Source organism: Mixophyes fleayi, chromosome 8 (assembly GCF_038048845.1).
Source record: "Mixophyes fleayi isolate aMixFle1 chromosome 8, aMixFle1.hap1, whole genome shotgun sequence".
Taxonomy (NCBI): Eukaryota; Metazoa; Chordata; class Amphibia; order Anura; family Limnodynastidae; genus Mixophyes; species Mixophyes fleayi.
In genome coordinates this window covers 103,908,951-103,928,938 of record NC_134409.1, presented here as the reverse complement: position 1 = coordinate 103,928,938, position 19,988 = coordinate 103,908,951, and the positions used below count along the sequence as shown (strand labels likewise).

At 40.5% G+C, this 19,988-nt stretch overlaps 1 protein-coding gene across 2 annotated transcripts in view; it reads right to left on the bottom strand.

The window, feature by feature from the left end:
- STIMATE (STIM activating enhancer) overlaps positions 1-19,988 on the bottom strand; it is a 43,033-nt gene that overhangs the window by 1,844 nt on the left and 21,201 nt on the right. Inside the window, exons 9-10 of one of the 2 annotated variants that reach the window (XM_075183043.1) lie at positions 4,720-4,735; positions 1,794-1,914 (exon numbers count right to left, since the gene is read on the bottom strand). In XM_075183043.1, the coding sequence (XP_075039144.1) occupies positions 1,794-1,914; positions 4,720-4,735 (137 nt within the window). Of the gene's footprint in view, positions 1-1,793; positions 1,915-4,719; positions 4,736-10,442; positions 10,552-19,988 lie in introns of those variants that run through there. The other variant, XM_075183042.1, reaches the window with a different exon arrangement.

Sequence of the window (19,988 nt, the reverse complement as noted above, 5' to 3'; positions counted from 1 at the left end):
CTCTTCATTTAGACTCTGATATAAATTAGAATGTACCATGGTTGGGTGGTGATGACTGGTCAACAGCCAGTTGCAGATTTAGCTGCCGTTTATGCAGTGTAAACATGTTGTACTAGCTATGTTTCATCAGCATATGAAAGAACATGCAAGCCTCTGCAGCTTGAAGCTTCGTCACCAAAGCTTTAAAAAAAAATGTATCCCATAGTATGTATGTATTTTCTACAGCATTATAAAACATTGTCAAGTGTCCTTAGGTTTTAAAGTTTCTAACATTTGTGCCTGAAAGTTTTTCTCTATGACAATATCCATTATTTATTATGCGTAGGCTAAAGTCTATTTGGAGTTTAGTGCACTATACTGTAATGCTCCAATATGTGACATGTTCAGATGTAAATGACCAGCAGCAAAGGGTCATGGGAAATTTCTAAGCTGTTTTTTGAAGCAATGCTGTAGAAGCAAATTTTAGGAGACTTAGATAATATTTAGGTAAGCCCACATAGTTCAACCCAAATTCTTAATTCATGCTATAGGAAGCATTGGGTGACACTTAAGGCAATACACACAGCAAGCAAATGTCGCCATAGATTGCTAGGACCCAAGGAAAGTATCCCACTAGACTTCTAATCAGCAGTAGGCAGACATTTCTGTTAAAGTATAAAAACAAATGGGATCCTTGTTCAAGTATTCATTTGATTTTTGATATATGGTTTTATTTTGTGATTTTGTTGTTTATACATTTTATTTTAAATATTCTTCATTATTCATGTTTATGTGATTAACTTGCTGTTCTATTTTGTTATAAATTAATCATCTTACTCTATGCTTCCGTATTTGTTAATTAGTTTATCTGCACAATGAATGCTAGCGATGTTTGAGACTCAGTTGGAATACAATGTAACTCTAATTGCTGAAACAAGTACTAGATCCTTAGAAGTGTAATTTTCCTATTGTCTGTATATGTCTGCCCTACACATTCCATAGTTAGCCAACAAGCATTATATACTGCATATCTTGCTTCGGAAAAGTTACAAAACTCACTGCTCTGCAGATTGCAGCCATTACAAAGGCTTGTCAGATATTCTAAACTAATTTCAATATATGGGCTGATTTTCCTTGAGACGTCTGTTCCTTTTCAGAAACTCCAGACAGAGCTTGCATATAGCTGAGGGCAGGCGTGGTACAGGCCTTTGCCAAGCCACATAGCAAAATTTGAGGGAGGGCCCAAAAATGCCGTTTCAATCTCCTGGTTAGCACGTACCAAACTCACACAGGCTCACTGTTGCTCAGAAGAGCAGAGTGGAGACCTCAGGAGTGGGGCATTTCTAGGACCTACAGTGGCAGCACCACCCCTGCAGTGGCAATAGCACTGCCCCCAGCCTCACAGACATTTCTTGCGAGTGTTGGTGGAAACAGAGAGAGTTTAAGTGGATCGGACTAACTGCATTCTGCTTGTATAAACAGTCACCCACCGAACATAAGTGTGCCTACCTGTCTGTCAGATATATCCAATCTGACCAGTGGCCAAATTGAATTTAGATCCTTTTAGTGCTCAGGTAGAACACAAGCATTTGTCCACGTGTGCAGCTCTGTTGTGGAACTAAACGTCAAAATTGGTGAAGTCATGGAAGTAGGCATGATTGGGTTCTTCATTGTATATGGATAAACAAATGGATGACTTGGGCCCAATGGGTTGTTTTAATTTTTGGCAAATCACAACCACAAAAAGCTCTAAACATAGTTTTGGGAGATACTGTGACATTTTAGTGCAAAAACGTATTTGTGCCTGTACTCACCACATTCTTTCATAACCTGGTATGTCTTGGATTTGATTGGAGTTTGGTGGCTGAGCTTAGTTTTTGCTCCTTTGAGATCTTCCTCCTTCATTACTGGCCTCTTCTTTTTAACGGGGGCATTCTGGAAAAAAAGTTTGAACCAACAAATATTCATCAGCAAGTGCCAGAAATATATATAGAATTCCTAACATGAACACAGCAACCTGTCTCTGCCACAGTCTGCTCAACTGACAACTTGTTACAGTTTGTATATAGAAACACAATATAAGAATAAATAGAATATGGAAGTAAATGACTCCAGAATGATCTGCAGAACCTCAGTATGCAAAACTAATGTCAAATAGGACACCCACTCCACACAGAGCAAAATATACCAGATTTATAATGCTGTTTTCATTTTTCATGCAATACACAGTACAAATAAAATAAATTATAAATAAAAAAAAATAGATTTCACATTGCAGAGTTATGACATTAAAATAAGCTTCAAGGGGATTGAGATGCATTTTAGGGGTTGTTACTGGGTTAGTGATACCAGTAATTGGTTGTAGATATGTACTTTTAGTAGAGCACCTTTTGTATTCCATTATTAATATTATTTTTATTATTATTAAAATTAATATTATCATTTATTTATAAAGTGCCAACATATTACGCAGCACTGAACATTGAGGGAGCCATAATACAAAATATAATAAACACAATGACAAGAAACAGAAGTTAAAAATGATCCTGCCCATATGATCTTACAGTCCAAGGTCACATCCCACTCCAAGGTCACATCCCATATTAGAATCCATCACATGTTATGGAGGTAAGTACATTTTCATGTGCAGTTAGTTAGCTGCTCATCTTTACCTAGATCTGGAGGTATGGTCCTGGCTGGGTGTTCTTAGTGGCTAGGCATTCATCTATGTGTGTGTATATTGTAGAATGTTATAGCATTGTAGATTCTATTGTTACTGTTATTACATTATTCTTTGCTCTAATAAATATGGTAATATTACTTTTGTGATGTTATTAAGTTATACAGTATCAAAGTATTGAATAGCCAGCACATGATCCTATACTTCAGTATTTGGTATTAACATGCCAAACTCTAATAATTGGCCGGCATGGTAGCACACTGGTTAGCATTGCTGTCTCAATGTATAAATGACTATTAATAAATAAATAAATAAATAGTACCTGATCCAACAGGTGACAGGTAGGCTACTATCGCCAGGCAACTCAACAGCGGGCATTATCTTTATATAGCATAAACATATTACATATCTCCTTAAACCAGTGGATTCCAAACTTTTTCAGTTCAAGGCACCCTTAGGGCCTCCATAATTTTTTCAAGGCACCCCTAAGCCAAAACAATTACCAAGTAGTCCTCCGGCTTGCTTATCATTGGCCCTGGCCAAGGCACCCCTGTGAGATTGCCGAGGCACCCCAGGGAGCCTAGGTGCACAGTTTGGGAACCACTGTCTTAAACCATTTACACCAGTACCTGCCCTAGTAGTTTAAATTCTCTACCACACAAACACTAACCTACCAGAATGTTTTTATACTGTGGGGGGAAACCCATGCAAATACGGGGGAAGGCAGCAATGCTAAACACTGTGCCACTGTGTCGCTGACCACATTATATATGGGTGCATTTTATCTGTGATACAGGTGTCCTAGGGCTATATAAGTGCAGTAAGCTGGCCACAAGAGACCAGTCACTACTTTATGCTGGTAGGAGCAGGTCATCATGACCAGAACAACCACAAGACACCAGTCATTACTCTAGACTGTTAAGCTGTGTCACTCACCGGACTGTGAGTGCTTCTTCCCGTATATTTAGGAACCGTGGTCGTCCTCCATCCTGAGGGTCTGCGCATGCGCAGCCCTTTCAAACCCTTCAGTACCTGTTCCTTTAACTTAATTGGCAGATCAGGCAACACTCCCTATATTAAGCACCTGTGGTCAATACCACGTTGCCTGATCTTGGAGTCTCATTCCCCATGAGCCTCTGAAGGTGTTCCTGTGTTTCCTCGTGTATTCAGCGCTGCTGACCCCTGTGGTTTCCAGACCACTTCTACTCCTGTGGTTTCCAGACCACTTCTACTCCTGTGGTTTCCTAACCACTTCAACCCTCCTGTGTATCATCGTGACTGTTAGCTGATTCCTATCCGCTGCCTCCGTGCACTACAGTCTTCAAGCCACTTCAACTCTGCTGTGTATCATCGTGACTGTTAGCTGATTCCTATCCGCTGCCTCCGTGCACTACAGTCTTCAAGCCACTTCAACTCTGCTATGTATCATCGTGACTGTTAGCTGATTCCTATCCGCTGCCTCCGTGCACTACAGTCTTCAATCTACTTCAGCTCACCTGTGTGCCATCATGACTGTTAGCTGATTCCTATCCGCTGCCTCCGTGCACTACAGTCTTCAATCTACTTCAACTCGCCTGTGTTTCATCGTGACTGTTTGGCTGATTCCTATCCGCTGCCTCCGTGCGCTTCAGTCTTCAGCTCATCTCATCTCTCCCGTGTTTCCTCGAAACTGCTACAGCTGATTCCTATTCGCTACTCTCCGTGCTCAACAGTTCCAGCTCAGCTCTGCTCTCCCGTGTTTCATCGTTGCTGCACCTGCTGGTTGCTATCCGCTACCTCCGTGTATCTGCAGAGTCCTGCTGCTGCTACTTCTCAGTTCTACTCGTCCTACAACAGCTGACCCGCTCTCCGTGCTTCTTCGTGTTCCCGCTGGTCTCTACTCGCCAGTCTGCATCGGATCTGCGCCTCACTGTTTTCATCTCATCTAGATCATCGCTACTCTTCAGGGTCCTCCAGGAGTCCAGTCCTACATACTACTGCTTCCTGAGTATTTGTTCCCCTGCTGGTCTACCTACCTGTGCGCTGCACCTACTTGATTACCGCTTCACCCCTCCAGGGACTTCGCATCCTGCCGGCCTCCAGCCGTTCAGGTATCTCTGCACTCCTGTCTGACAGCCTGCTTCTGAACCACGGTATGCATACTTCTCATTGACTGTGCTGGTGTATTGCATATCTTGCTGGACTGAGTTTGTTCTCCTCTGGAGTTTACTATCCGCTGAGACTATTGCCATCATTGACTGTGTTATCTTGTGCCGGATTACCTCAAGTGACTTTCTATTATTGCAGTGCTGTTCAGTCATTAATATATTGTGCATGTTATTGTGGATCAAGTTTAAGGTGCCCGTGTATCCCCTGTATTGCAGTCTCTCCCCGTGCTCCTCCTCACATATATATTCAGTGGTACAACTTGCTAACGCAGACCACTGACTCCCCGGATACCTCCACTTGGATTTCATTCCTTCACTCAGACAGTGGTACAACTTGCTATCCGCAGACCGCTGACTCTCATCACCTCCTCGTTTCTGTTGGACATTCTTCCTCACTATAGCAGTGGTACAACTTGCTACCGCAGACCACTGACTACCCTCACGTGTCCTTTGTCCATACAGTTCCTCGTGTATTACTACATCCATATTACCAGTGCTGCTAGTCATAGACTTTCCTGAGCATCTCTACCATCTGCTGTCTCCTGTTCCGTGATCACCCCGCTACCAGAGTACCATATTACCATCTATACTGCTCTGGTAAGCCTATCACCTGGTGATCCCTGGGTAAAGACTCCTAGTGCCCGTGACAAGCTGCTGCTTCTACAATAAATGTTTGTTGCGGGGGTCAAAGATGAGGGCAAAATAGGCAGCTCCCACATTGGAATCACAGGAGAAGAGGTAAAAAAAAACGTATAAAAATTTTAATAGTCTTGTGCCCATTTCTCTCCAGCAATTATTTCAATGTGACAAAGTTTAAAATTAACCAAAATTATTGACAAAACACTAATTACACCACCCGCCAAGTCTGACATCAAGAAGGGCATTGTAGCATAGGAGTCCCATGACTTTGTACAAGCTGCGTGTTTGCGATCACATATGCTGGTCTGCAAGTAAACTAAATTACCAATGATAAGCCAGATCAGACTTATCCAAGAAACTCCTCCCTCTGCCATGATAGAATGTATTATATCTTATGTTTCTCCTCTATCTAGCGATACTCTATAGCTGTGGCCATCTTTAATCAACACAGCTAACACATTTAGAAGACTCTTAACACTAGAGATGCAATTGGACATCAGGGGGTATATTTACTAAACTGTAGGTTTGAAAAAGTGGGAATGTTGCCTATAGCAACCTATCAGATCCAAGCTATCATTTTGTAGAATGTATTAACTACACTTTGATTGGTTGCTATAAGCAACATCTCCACTTTTTCAAACCTACAGTTTACTAAATATACCCCTAGATGTGATAACCATCTGAGTAGAAGGAAGGGTTTCAAAGAATAAAGAACATTCTCCGCCATGTGAAGTTGCAAGAGATTCCTTCATTTTTTGCCACAGAAAACAAGGTCATCACTAAACCATGCAGCACTGAAAAATATTTTGGGAAAATAACAGGAATATACTTGTCAAACAAGATTCTTAAACCTTCTAAAAAGCTTCATGAAAGAGTTTGTTTGGTTGTAGGGACAAATTTATTTAAAATTTCAATTATTTGAGTGTGGTACATACTTGGATAGATAGCATGATTGGAAAAAAATCAATAAAAAAAAAAAGTCTATAAATCCTGGGCCATGATTTAATTTTTAGTGTGATTATAATAATGGTCATTATGCCTCTCTATTGTTAATTAAAGTACATGTAATGAATGGCTTGAGTGTCTACCTCCATATGATATTTCAATATCTGCTAACATTTGTAATACATTCAGATATAAAACCCACAACTATATGTTTTGTTAAGTAATCTATTTTCTTCTTCTTCTTCTCCTACTTACAGTTGATTTGATCTGGGTAAACTAATCAGACGTGATGGCCTGGAGTACCACTGCTATGCAGACGATACTGAACTATACTCACCTATTGCTCCAGGTCCTAAGGACCCAATCCTAAATGGATGTCTAGTTAAGCTCCATTAGTGGATGCTGCGAAGTTCTGGAATTTGATGGCATACTGGGCAACTGAGCGGCCACGTTGCTCAATTCACGCCAGTCTTGTGGAAACATTGGTGGTGCGACCTGGAGAGTTGCAATGTGACCAAAAAGTCCTTACTGTTACCCATCCGCAGATTGTCCCTTTCATGGAGTAGTGTGACCCAGGTTAAAGTCTGGCCAGTCAGTAAGTCGTTGATACAGCCTACTTTGATCTTCTATATAGGGGACAAGGCTGTATTCAAAACTGTAGGCAAATCTGGGTCATGAATTCCCTGCACCCTTCAGGTTGCCATCAAAATGCAAGGGTGCAGTTACTTTAGGCCTCCAGACAACAAACTGAGATCCTGTGGTCAGGTGGTTGAGTGGGCTGACCAACCATTCATAGCAGCGGTGGCGGAACTACCATTGGTGCAGCAGGTGCTGTGCACCAGGGCCCATGAAGATAATGGGTCCTGCTGCATGGCAGATGCAGAGGGTCGGGTCCCTGTTTCCTCCTTCCCGCCTCCCTGCACTGGGGCCCACAGGTCACTAGTTCCTGTAGTGAGGTACAAGCTGTAGTTAAAGGATTGTAGACGGTACAATAGTGATGAACGATGCCAAGGTCAAGGAATTGGAGAAGGTAGAATAGTGGAGGACGAAACCCAGGTTGAAGGATTGGAAGAGGTAGAATCGTGATGTACAGTCAAACAAAACAAGTCTTCTTCAATGCAAACACAGACAAATCCAAAACAAAACTTTGCTCCTGAAATGGTTTGGTAGAATTGAGAGATTGTATAAAGGCTACAAACAGCTGAGACAAATATTCTGATTAACTCTACCTTTTCACTGAAGGACTGAATGCAGAGTACAGAAAGCTGTGCGATAGCCCAGGAGAGGTTACTAGCTAGATTACTGTTCTTAACAGAGAGCTGATTACAGGAAATAAGAAAAGGTGTTTCTAGTTGTCATTATGAACTGGGTTCTGTCAGCTGTCACCTGGAGCTAGTGTTGAATCCTTACATTCTTGGTCTGTGGCTTTAACTTTCAGGATTCCACTATTGTGATCAGGAGTTACGCATTATAGTTAGGATTTCAGGGATTGTCAGTTCATTTAATTTAATGATAGTCACCAAAAGTGGTGTGCATTCAGTATACCCATTATGATCCGCGTTTATTTACATTTGCTTCTGCAGATTGCAATGGGAAAGTGCTTAGTTGGGCTATATGTATGATGCAGTCATGCAGCAAAATTGGTTTGGGGACCAGAGGGCTGAATTTAGAAGGAGAATAAGTGTAGAGGCAGGGGTGTCAAGATGGGGGGGAAAGAGTAAGTACAAAGTACCAGGGCCCGGGTCTGCCTGGTGGCCCTGACCTGCCTGTGTATTGGGAGGAGCCCCCAACCTAGCTTCAGCATCTTTGGAAGAGGTCCTAAGAAGTTCCTGTACCGGGACCAAATATTCCTCTTGGAGACCCTGTACGGAGTGTATAGAGTGGTGGTAATCGGGTAGAATAGCCTAGGAAGGTTAAGAAGCTATCTCTGGAATTTGATAAGCTTGCTTGAAGAGGTGAATTTTCACAGAATGCTTGAAATTTTGGAGACATGAGGAAAGTGTTGTTGTATAAGGGAGGGAATGCCACTGATACCTCATTCACACTGCCTAAAAGAACTGGGTTTTTGCCAGGGCGAGCCCCGACGAATCGGGTCGAGGCTCAGTGCGAATGGGTCTAGGGGCAACTACCCAGGTCGACTGACCACAGAATTTGACCCGGGTCTCTTGGAGGGTTATTCAAGCGGTTAGCTGCCAGTGTGAACGGTGAGACCCGGGTTTTGTAACCCAGGTCTCACCGAACACCATTGAAAAGTTAAAAAAAAATAAAATAATAATAATCATCATTACAAAAGGAGCAAATCAGAGCTCCTCTTGTGATGTTGCCAGGGAGACCCGTGCAGACCCGTGTTCAGTATGAACACGGTCTACCCGGGAAAATTTCTAGGGTGGGAGGCTCTGTCCCTCTGCAATATCCCGAGTTCATATACCTGGGATATTGCAGGGGACGGCAACCTGAAAGGGGGATAAGTGGGTGCAACCTGTTGTAAAGGATAGTTAGTCGCTGCATACAAGATATATTCTAGGGATGAAAGTCCGGTTAGGGGAGAAGAAGGGAATTGCAACAGTTAATATGTAATATAATTAATGTGTAAATTAAAGTTACTAAAAGCACTGAAAAGTTATGTAACAAATCATCTGAGATTAAAAAGTTTTGTACGTTGAAGTAAAAAGGAACAGCAGTACAGTTGAAGAACAACAAATCTCACCCGTGTGGCCACCACCATAAAACCCAGTTTTAAAATTGCACTGTACAAAGTGACTGGAATATGTCAAATTACACAATGAGTTTAACAAACGTGAGTGACTGCACTATAAACAAAGGCACAGAAATCTTCATGTGTTAGGATAACAGAAACCACTCACCCTTTACATAGGCATTATGGCATGCTACAGTAATTTAGATGGGAAGGGATGAGATCATAGCTTTAACCCTTCAGAGCTGGGAGGAAACTGCTCACTAAACTCCAGACAACTTTAGTCTCTGGATAATGATCAAGACATTTTGTTGTCACATTGCTGAGAAACAAGAGTGACAAAGACAACAGTTTCTAATTTAGACACACTGAGTCACAGGGTCACCTTGAGATTTATTTCACCCAGAGTCTCACAATGTGTCTGCCGTAGCTGAAATGGTGAGCTGCCCAAAATGAACAAACTTTCTGAGTGAAAAAGATTTGCAGGTTCGTATAGTCTTATGTAGTATGGGAACTAGTAGTGCTGAAGTTGATAGAAGTTTTCAGTGTCGAAGTGCTGGTGTTAGAAAAAACTGGGACTCATTTATTTAAAACTTGAATTATATGTTCAGATGAGAAAACTGACATGAATCCATATTAGCACAGCCCACCTTTCCAAGGGAAGATGAGAGAAAGAGAGAGAGGTCTATATATATATATATATATATATATAAGACGTTTGTTTTATTGTTTGCATATATCTTCCACAGCTGTCAAGGTAAAGCCGTCAAGTCTTACAGGGTTGTTTAGTATCAAAAATGCAACAATGCGACAAAGTGTCAAAGCGACAAATATTGAAAACATAATTTTTTTGGGTTGTAAACAAATGTTTGACTGCTGGAAGGAAGCCTCTCCACAACACGACATAATGACAATGCAACAAAGCAGCAAAACTGACATAAATCCATTTTCTAAATAGTATTTTTGGTCTATTTACCAAATAATTTATTAACATTTAAAAACTGCTACACAATAGAAATAACACCCGCGCATATTACATAAATACATACACACGGCTCTCAAGAAAGTTTTGGGGAAAACAAACAAGATAACAGTAAATAAAGAGCTTGGAACGGTAAATGTTAGAGCGGTACTGTTACACATACCTCAGAAAGTATTTTATAACATAGAATCAATCTATAAAAGAAATAAAAAATAAAGCAAAGATATAAATATATCACAGATTGTTGGCAAGTTACCCAACACTCTTGAGGTCCTAAAGAGAACTGCTGTTTCCATTAGCAGAGTGAAAGGGAATTTCAGATTTATTTTAGTATGACAATCTTAAGTGTAACACTGTTAGCAATAGACTGCTTACCTCAGGTTGGGACATGGCTCTTCACAATGCTTCAGTTGATGAAACGCACCAGCACAGAGCCTCGGAGAGGGTTCTGAACCCACTGCGTGACAGCTGCATCTATATATGCATGAAGGGGGTGACGTGGGGAGTGGGTGTCACACCAGATTACACATAAACACTGCCTTACCCAGCAGGATGCTGCTGTGTTTTATTCTGAAAGATGACTGCAGAGCAAAGAATCTAAGCAACTGTTGTTTAAATTGGTACATGCTGCAACAGTTGCCATATTTATAAAAGATCACATCACCAATTCCTCCAAAACACAAAAAGCAAACTCCTTAAGGCACCAAGGTAGTGAATAGAGTTACTTTTATGTTGCTGCAATACCAATGCACAGTGCAAGATTATAATTATTTGACTTCAGAGGTACTCGGTGTATCCACCTACAAACTTATATCAATCATAATATCTTTAGTGGGGCATTTACTTAACTTATATTTTTGTATTTTGTATACAAAAATTGTACTTGTATTTTTATTTATAAGGTTAGACGTTGTTAAAGTAAAATAATTGGATGAAGGTTGTAATTAATTATTTCTGTACACTACAATTAGTTCTGATGCGATGAATATACAACCTAATTATAATCACAATAATATGTAAATAAATTTAATGTTTGTCTATTGTTTTATATAAAACAGTGGTAAAGAAGCTAAATCATGTTTACACATTGTAGCGAGTTTGGTATCAATCTGCTCGCAATTACATGAGAAGGTTTCTGGTGTTGTTTATGTGGCGTTCGTACCTTGTAGACACTAATTACAAATAATAGAACTTTTTCATACACTAAATTTCCAGCTCACAGGGATCATAAAAAACTGTTTAAACAGGTCTAGAGGCGGGAATCTGGCGACCTGGCAATCTCAATGACCAGAGGAATCCACCAATGCTGTACCGGGTTCTTGGGAGGTCAATACCCTTCAACCTATGAATGAAGACCTTTATACTGTAACTAATTTGTTATGTTACTGGTTTTTTTCAACTGTACAGTGTATAAATTGTACCCCTCTAGCCTGGGAAACCAGAGCCTTCTGATTGAAGCTTGAATTGGTGCCAACCAGCGCATGCATATGTATACCAAACTTTGCTTGTTATTCTTTTGTAATAAATCATTTGTGCTTTGGAACCCCAGCGATTGAATCAGCTAATCTGTATTACAGACAATAGTTACGGACGTAACAACGTGTTGTTCAGAGATCTGCAGAATATTGAGATAAAGAGAAAAAAGGGTTTTGTCGCACCAGTGAAAGAGAGTAACTCCTGGCTTATTACCTTGAAAAATAATATATTGTTTGTATGGGTAAAGAGGGTGCACCAACCATCAATAGATAATATGGACCGAGAACAAAAAGAAATGGACCAGGTGCACACTACTCTCTAATATTTACAATAAGATTGGGAATGGAGAGAGGTAAACATAAAACTTAACTTTTATTAATACAAACAAAAAAGCGAAATAAATCCGACTGGGCTAATTTAAAAACAAATGTGTGTGTTAAAATCCACCGATTGAGTAGTTAAACCTCTAATGGTAAATGTTAGGGATTAATCCTAGGTAGTCTAGTAATCAATTACTATTGTAATGCCATCATACTGCATGGGAAATAATATGTCTGTACACTATGATAGAAGATCATAGATTCACTTGAAATCTATTGGAGCAGTATAGGACAAAAGATCCGCTGATTGAGTGCCTTGCCTCCTGTTATTATAGGGATCATTTGTCCTATACTGCTCCAATAGATTCCAAGTTAGAAGGAGCAAGAGTTAGGCAGCTAGCAAAACACGATAGGGATTATTGCCCTATATCGCTCCATTAGATCCAAAGCTAGAAGGAGCAACAGCTAGGTAGTTAGCAAGACACGGTGCTTTAATTTATTAGTAGGTTCCTATTGTAGCTGAGCTTGCTTACACAATCTACTTATAGCTGCAACATCACTGTATGGGAAGCGGTTACCATACCGAAAATCTTCTATCATAGTGTACAGACATATTATTTCCCATGCAGTATGATGGCATTACAATAGTAATTGATTACTAGACTACCTAGGATTAATCCCTAATATTTACCATTAGAGGTTTAACTACTCAATCGGTGGATTTTAACACACACATTTGTTTTTAAATTAGCCCAGTCGGATTTATTTCGCTTTTTTGTTTGTATTAATAAAAGTTAAGTTTTATGTTTACCTCTCTCCATTCCCAATCTTATTGTAAATATTAGAGAGTAGTGTGCACCTGGTCCATTTCTTTTTGTTCTCAGTCCATATTATCTGCAGAACATCACCTTGTTCATTGCACGCCTGTAAATATTCTTGTTACTAATAATCTATAGTTTAAGTGAACCCACGGAAGTTTAAAACTAATAAAAGAGTCATAACTATGGTATTTCAGATCAGGCTTGGCCTGTTTTAAATTTGATTTTTTAAATTGGACCATTGTAATTTATATTTGGCTGTTTATATATGTATAGTATAAACAAATGATGCAATCAAGAACCCTTAATTACTTGGTGGATACAAAAAGTGATTTGAAACTTGTACATGAAAGCTGAGGGCTGGACGAAATGTTATTTCCCCTCATAACCCCCACACCATATACTTCTTTCTGAAGGGAGAAGCAGAAATAAAATTCTATACAAGTCTTTCTCTGTAAAAATAAGAGCAGCCCATTGGGCAATTTCCCTTCAGCTGCACATATTACAGTTTTACTATATTATTTTGAAATGGTCTTTAATCATACATGGCATAGAGCAGAGAGAAAATAAGGCTGTGCTTCTGCTTGCCAGAAGTGGTATTGCAAGTATTTACTCTTAAATTCCACTCCCAATTATCAGCAGAAGCTATTTATATAGTGCTACTAATTCTGCAGCGCTGTACAGAGAACTCACATCAGTCCCTGCCCCATTGGAGCTTACATTCTAAATTCCCTAACATACACACACACAGACCAAGAGAGACTAAGGTCAATTAAATAGCAGCCAATCAGTGGCAGAACTACCATTGGTGCAGCAGGTGCCATGCAACGGGGATCCATGGAGATAATAGGGCCCACTACATGGCAGATGCAGAGAGTCGGGGGCCCAGGCTCCCTCCTCCCTGCCTCAGGACCCACCGCTCACTAGTTCAGCCTCTGAACCTACTATTATTTTTGGAGTGTGGGAGGAAACTGGAGCACCCAGAGGAAACCCACGTAAACACGGGGAGAGCATACAAACTCCACACAAATAAGGCCATGGTCAGGAATCGAACTCCTGACCCCAGTGCTGTGAGGCAGAAGTGCTAATCACTAAGCCACCACACCAGATGTGGTTTGCAGCGCTGTACAAAGGGCAACCAACAAGACAGTACATGGTATAACACAGTTAGCAATTAAAAAAACAACTCACAACGCAGCTACTGATGGATAATGGAGTGCAAGGAGTATATTCAGCGCAGGCTGAAATCTGTGCCCATTTGCGTGGGAGCAACTAACAGATTTAGAGCCACTGAAAGGTGCGAAGACAATGGAGAAGTGGGGCAGAAATCCCAATGTACTGTATGTAGTGTTATAGAAAAGCATATTACCACAGATATTCCCACCATCACTGAATTAATAATAAGTTTAGATAATGCAATCATCCCAGTCTTATTGAATGCTCACACTTTGTGATGGTCATAAGCCACCTCCTTGCAGGTCTCGGTACTCATTTATCGAGGAAATAGCTGAAGCTCAGTGTACCCCATAGTGTTTTAACCACAGGAATAAACCTATGCCAGTGCTTTGAGACATGGGTCATTGTGGCTGGATCACTTATAAATAACTTATTGTAATAATATATTTAAATTATTAGCACAGTGTGCCAAACTATATTGTTGTAAATGTTGTCAAAGTCAAATAATTGGATGTAGTTGTTTCAAATTAATATCCATCAATCTGATTGTGTTTGTCTAAAAATATGCAAATAGCAAGCTGCAGCGTGCTAGGGTGTATTTTAACCACAACACGTGCAAACACTTTTACACACATGTACACTTACACATTCAATTGTAAATAGTTCACGTAAAAATAGTTCCAACACACAGTCGTTTATGACCAAATTTAATAGAGTTTATAGTTAAATATAATAATGTTAAATGCACTTAAGTGAGATCTAAGATTCAGGATACAGGGAACATATCATGTTTGGTATCATTCTAATCCCCTATTTATCCTCAGACATCCGGTTCCATCAGGCTAAGAGATCGCACATTGCGTATGCGAGTTATGGATGATAGGGAATTAATGATCAGAATGATATTGTGTGTGTAATGTAAATAGACCAGTTTGAACCAGCTTTTCGGCGGGAAGATGTAGCATGCAGTTGTTGGAGAGCTGACCCTCACTCTTGGAGGGCATCATTCGAACTGACCTATGTCCTGCCTAATACCAGACTGACCTGAGGCCTGAACCAATGGAAACATACCAAATCATCTCTACTGTTTTCAATGTAACACCAGCTGCATATAAACTGAGCTCTGGGACTATCATACAGTCTTCTTGACCACAGACTTCAGGATTGAATGACTGTATGCTGGATCCAGAGCGCCTGCGTGTGTAATCAGCTGTACTTATTTATTAATTGTTACTGTTACTTTTTGCTATTAAATCGCTTTGTAAATTGGAACCACTCTATTCGATTTGAACAATTTTCATTGAACAGCGACTAGACGGACATAACAATGTACTGATTTTTGATACTGTATATTAGAAATGTATTGATTGTATTATATTGCATTGTATTTCTGAGGTAGCAATTTGTAACTTAGGAGACAGTATGTCATTATTTGGGTTTGTAACTTTGCTAGAGGAAGACTTTTTTGCTGATAGCAGCAAATGCTAAGTAAGTCTTTCCATGTGAAATGACAAACACCTGCTTTGACCTGAAAGCCAGACAGGGGGTCATTACCTGTGTGCATGTCTTGTTAGAGAGACGGGAAACCTAACAATGCAGACATCAAGTCTGAGGACATCAGGTTGATGTGGAAGTTAAACTGTGTTAGATGCAAGATTAGATTATATCCTGATATTAAATTATCGGATCAGACATTCCGGTGCCAGCTAGAAAGGGACTGGGTTAACCCTGCCCACATGAGTGTCAAAAACTGTATAAAAAGGCCCCTATTTGACCATGTAATGTATCATACCATCTGTATTTATGTAAAGATTGCTAGTACCACAAACTGGCGTATGTAACTGTCTTTATTAGGACACTTGAGCTAATAAACCTCATTTGCTTCAAGATCCTGCTTGACAATTTCTTCCCTGCTTTAATTCCTGTGACCTGCAGATTAGGCCCAAATCTAATCTGTTTTCTGGCTGTTCTGAGGTTTGGACCCCGCTTTCCAGTACAAACGCCTTGCCCGCTACCTGCAGCTCTGGCCAGTGTGATAGGCTAGGAGGAACCATCCACAGCAACTCTGAACTGAAGGCAAGAGGTCAGGAGTACCAGCCCAGGTGTACACTAGCAGCAACAGTTAACCAGAAGAACGTGGATCTGGATGCCGCTGAGGAGTCCAGTCGTGGCAGCAGCTTAGCCCCTCCTACTGCAGTTAGAGGGCACAATTGGGGTAATGAAAAGGGGACGTTGGCAAGCCCAACCGGTCCCCAGCAACACAACAGACAGGGTTGCATAGGCGATCCATCCTAACGCAGTCACATATAAGCATTTAATATCACTGTGCTGTCCAAGCACTTCATGCGGTTTTCCTATATAAATTTCTGGCCATGTTCTATATTCACCGATTAAATATATTTTGCACCTCTATACAACAGAACAATTTTGCAATGTCGTGGTTATATAGCTTAGCTTAAAAAATGTCAATGGGAAGATTAATGTTTTCCACACAATAAGCTTTCTTAAATATAAATTAAATTGTTTTTAATTGATGTGGAGAAAAAAATGTGCAAAAAAAAAAAAAAAAGCTACTGTTTCCTGCTTATATATACTCTGAGAGCACAAGCCTGGCTGCACTTGAAGTCAGGATGGAGCCAGTGAAGCAGTGTTTAGGCTAGCTTCCATCTGCATGGCAGTGCTTCATTTGTGTTGTGCATAGTCCTGCTGAACCAACAAGAACATACGAGTGAGGCGCTCGCTTGTTTATTCACCATCTACTCTGGCTACTTTTTTAAAGGAGATAACAATTTTGTAGACTGCAGGTGCAAGAGAGGTAGGTATGATAAACGGTATTAGTTTAATTTGTATATGTATTTAAAACAGAACAATTTGATTTCTGTCCGTAAGAATTAGTTGTATGCGCATTTGTGATATACACAATAATATCCACTCTGTGGCACTTTATTAGGTACACCTTACTAGTGCTGGGCAGGATCCCCTTTTGCCACCAGACCAGCTTGAATTCTTCCTGGCATGGGTTAAATAAGGTGCTGCAAACATTCCTTAGAGATTCTGGACCCTGTTGACATAATAGGAACAGGCAGTTGCTGGAAATTTGTGGGCTGCACATTCATAGTGCAAATCTCCTGTTCAACCACATCCTACAGGTGTTCTATGGGATTGAGATCTGGTGACTGTGGAAACCATTGGAGTCCACTGAACTCATTCACATGTTCATGCAACCAGCTTAAGTTGATGTGTGCTTTGTGACAGGTCTGCTGGAAACAGCCATTTGAAGATGGGCAGACTGTGGCCATAAAAGTATTCACTTTATCAGCAACAATACTCAGGTAGGCTGCACAGAATTTAAGCAATGCTCAATAGGCATTAAGTTATTGGTAATGTGTGCCAATAAAATATTCTCCACACCAGCAGCACCTTGCACTGTTGATACAATGCAGGATGGAGCCATGGATTAATGTTTATGCCGCATTCTGACCCCATCACCTGCATGTTGCAGCAGAAAAATAGATTCAGCAGAGAATACAAGGTATTTCTAATCTTCAACTGTATAGTTTTGACAATCCTGTGCCCACTGTAGCCTCAGTTTACTGTTCTTAGTGGATAGGAGTGGAACTCCCATGTGGTCTTCTGTAGTCCATCCACTTCAAGGTTCGATGTGCTGTGCGCCTTCAGGGATGCACTTCTGCATACCACTGTTGTAACACGTGGTTATCCGTCACCTTCCTGTCAACTTGAACCAGCCTGGCCAGTCCCCCTGACCTCCCTCATTAAACAGGTGTTTTCGCCTAGAGAACTGCCGCTCACTGCATGCTTTTTGTTTTGCACACCATGCTGCATGGGGGGCAGTGGGCATCCAGCGGCAGCTCACTATACTCATGTTTCTAGCTACTGACAGGCAGGCAGAGAAACCTGCCCAGCCGCTCTGATTGTGTTTTAACATAATCAGTGTGCCCAAATAGCGTACTCTGCCCGACATATATATATATATATATATATATATATATATAAATAGTCTTCAAGCATGCCCTTAAACTGATCTTTTCATTCAAGGCTACCAGCCTGCCTAAAGTATCCACCACTCTGCTTCCATTCTAGAGATGCGGGACAGGAGCCTCTCCTCTATTGTTCTCCTTATGTAATTATGTAGCTTTGCAGATTGCAATTATGTAACTTTGCTGTTTATATTATAATTATTGACAATTTACTACATGCTATTGTGGGGTATGTTCTTTCCTAGTATGTACAACACTGCAGAACCGATGGGGATGGGGATGGGAGGGGGGGGGGGGGGGGGGGTTGAAAAATTGGTGGTAATGTAATTTCTAAGCAATACACTCAAATGGCGTTGATCTCTTAAAATGACCAGGTGATAGACATCGCAGCTTTTTCAGCAGTTATCGTTAATTACAAGTGTAGAACACACAAAAACAACACTATTATAGCTGCCTTCAGCGTTTGCACCTGCATCCGTCCAATGCAGTTTCCCACAGCTTCATGGATTTCCATAACAGAACACAAATGTCCAAAAATCTTTATGGTAAGGAAGAAGGGGTCAGGGTGTGCTAGAATTATTTTTTTTTTGTGAGGATTGGATGAAGTTGTGGTGTTAGTGCAACACTTTGTTGCTTCCTGAAGGACTTTACCAGCCCATCAAAACTGCATCAGACTTCTTTTTTTCATCTTAACATAAAATGTATAATCACTTTTACTGCCCTTGTAGAAGGGGGGGGGGGGGGGCGGTGTCACAGAGTGGAAAAGGTACTCTATTGTGTCTCATCTACCCCAAGGAACGTCAGCACACTTAAGACTGTTGTCAGGCTGCTTGGGTCCATGGGTAGGGTATTTAATCATGGTTTAAAGCTGCCTATTTGGCAGAGTGTTTATACAATGTGAGAGGTTAGAACATTTATGCTGCTCACTTCATGGTAGCACTGCTATCAATACAGCAAGTTAACCAATAATCAAAATATTTTTTCCTCCTTTATGCTGCACATACGGACATTTCACTGGTAAACAGTTGTATTTACTGTTGAACATTAGATATTCAGGTTATACAGATTGTCCGTTGACCCACAAGCATAAGAATGAAACAGTGCAATTAATTAAAGCGAGCACTGCAGTCAATCTGCACTTCATCATTGAAGCCTGCAAGCTGAGGGAACCTGACAGCTGATTGCTTAAAACAGAATTCCATTTTTTGGGTGAAAAATTTAAACTAATCCCCTAACCCCTTGTCCATACTTTAGGCACCCCTGAAAAAAAAAAAAACAGGAGGCAGGGCAAGCAGCAATCTGCTGTGCCCCACTCCAAATCTGCAGGGGTCTCCACCATGCAGAGTAAGAGGCTTGTAAAGGAGTAAAGACAACACTTCACAAAAGGTGGAGTCTCTTCTGATAATATTCCAACCACAAAAGAGGAATTATCCTTTAATCCTCAACTTAACACATTGCTTTAACGTAAATCACAGAGATGTAGCTTCTCAAGAGCTGCTGGATGTGTCTCAAACACAAAGTACAAAACAGCATTTATAAATATTATCCTGCTCTTTTCTTAGCCATATCTGTTCTTCCAACCAGAGCTGGTAGCCAGAAGAAAGAAAAGGTCAGATTGGCTGTGCATGAGTGAAAGTGCTGATACCAACTAACCGGTGTGTGACATGTTAATGGTAGCGCAGAGATGGGCATTTGTAGCACCTAATGCTGTGGCCTTTATCAGCGCTGGGCTAAATAAAATGCTTTATTGTAAAAAGAAATTTATATTATATACACACACACACACACACACACACACACATTTTGAGATAACCATCCCATTGAAATCGATCAATTTTAAAAGGCTGCTAAACATGATATACTAATTTGTATCATATGGAAAGTCATTGTATCCTTTACATGTAAACTTATTTTAAATGACAAAACCAGGTTTCAAACATTTTAGGTTATCAAACTGAGTGTAAAGTTATCTTCTGTACTACTATAATAAAGGCTCATGACATATTTAGTCAGTCATTCATGTACTCTTCTTCATGAAATAAGCTACCTGAAAGGACTGCAGAGTCTTGTTCATTTTTATTTCTGTTAATAACACTACCCTCATTTCTGTCTCTCAAGTCCGATGCCTTGGGG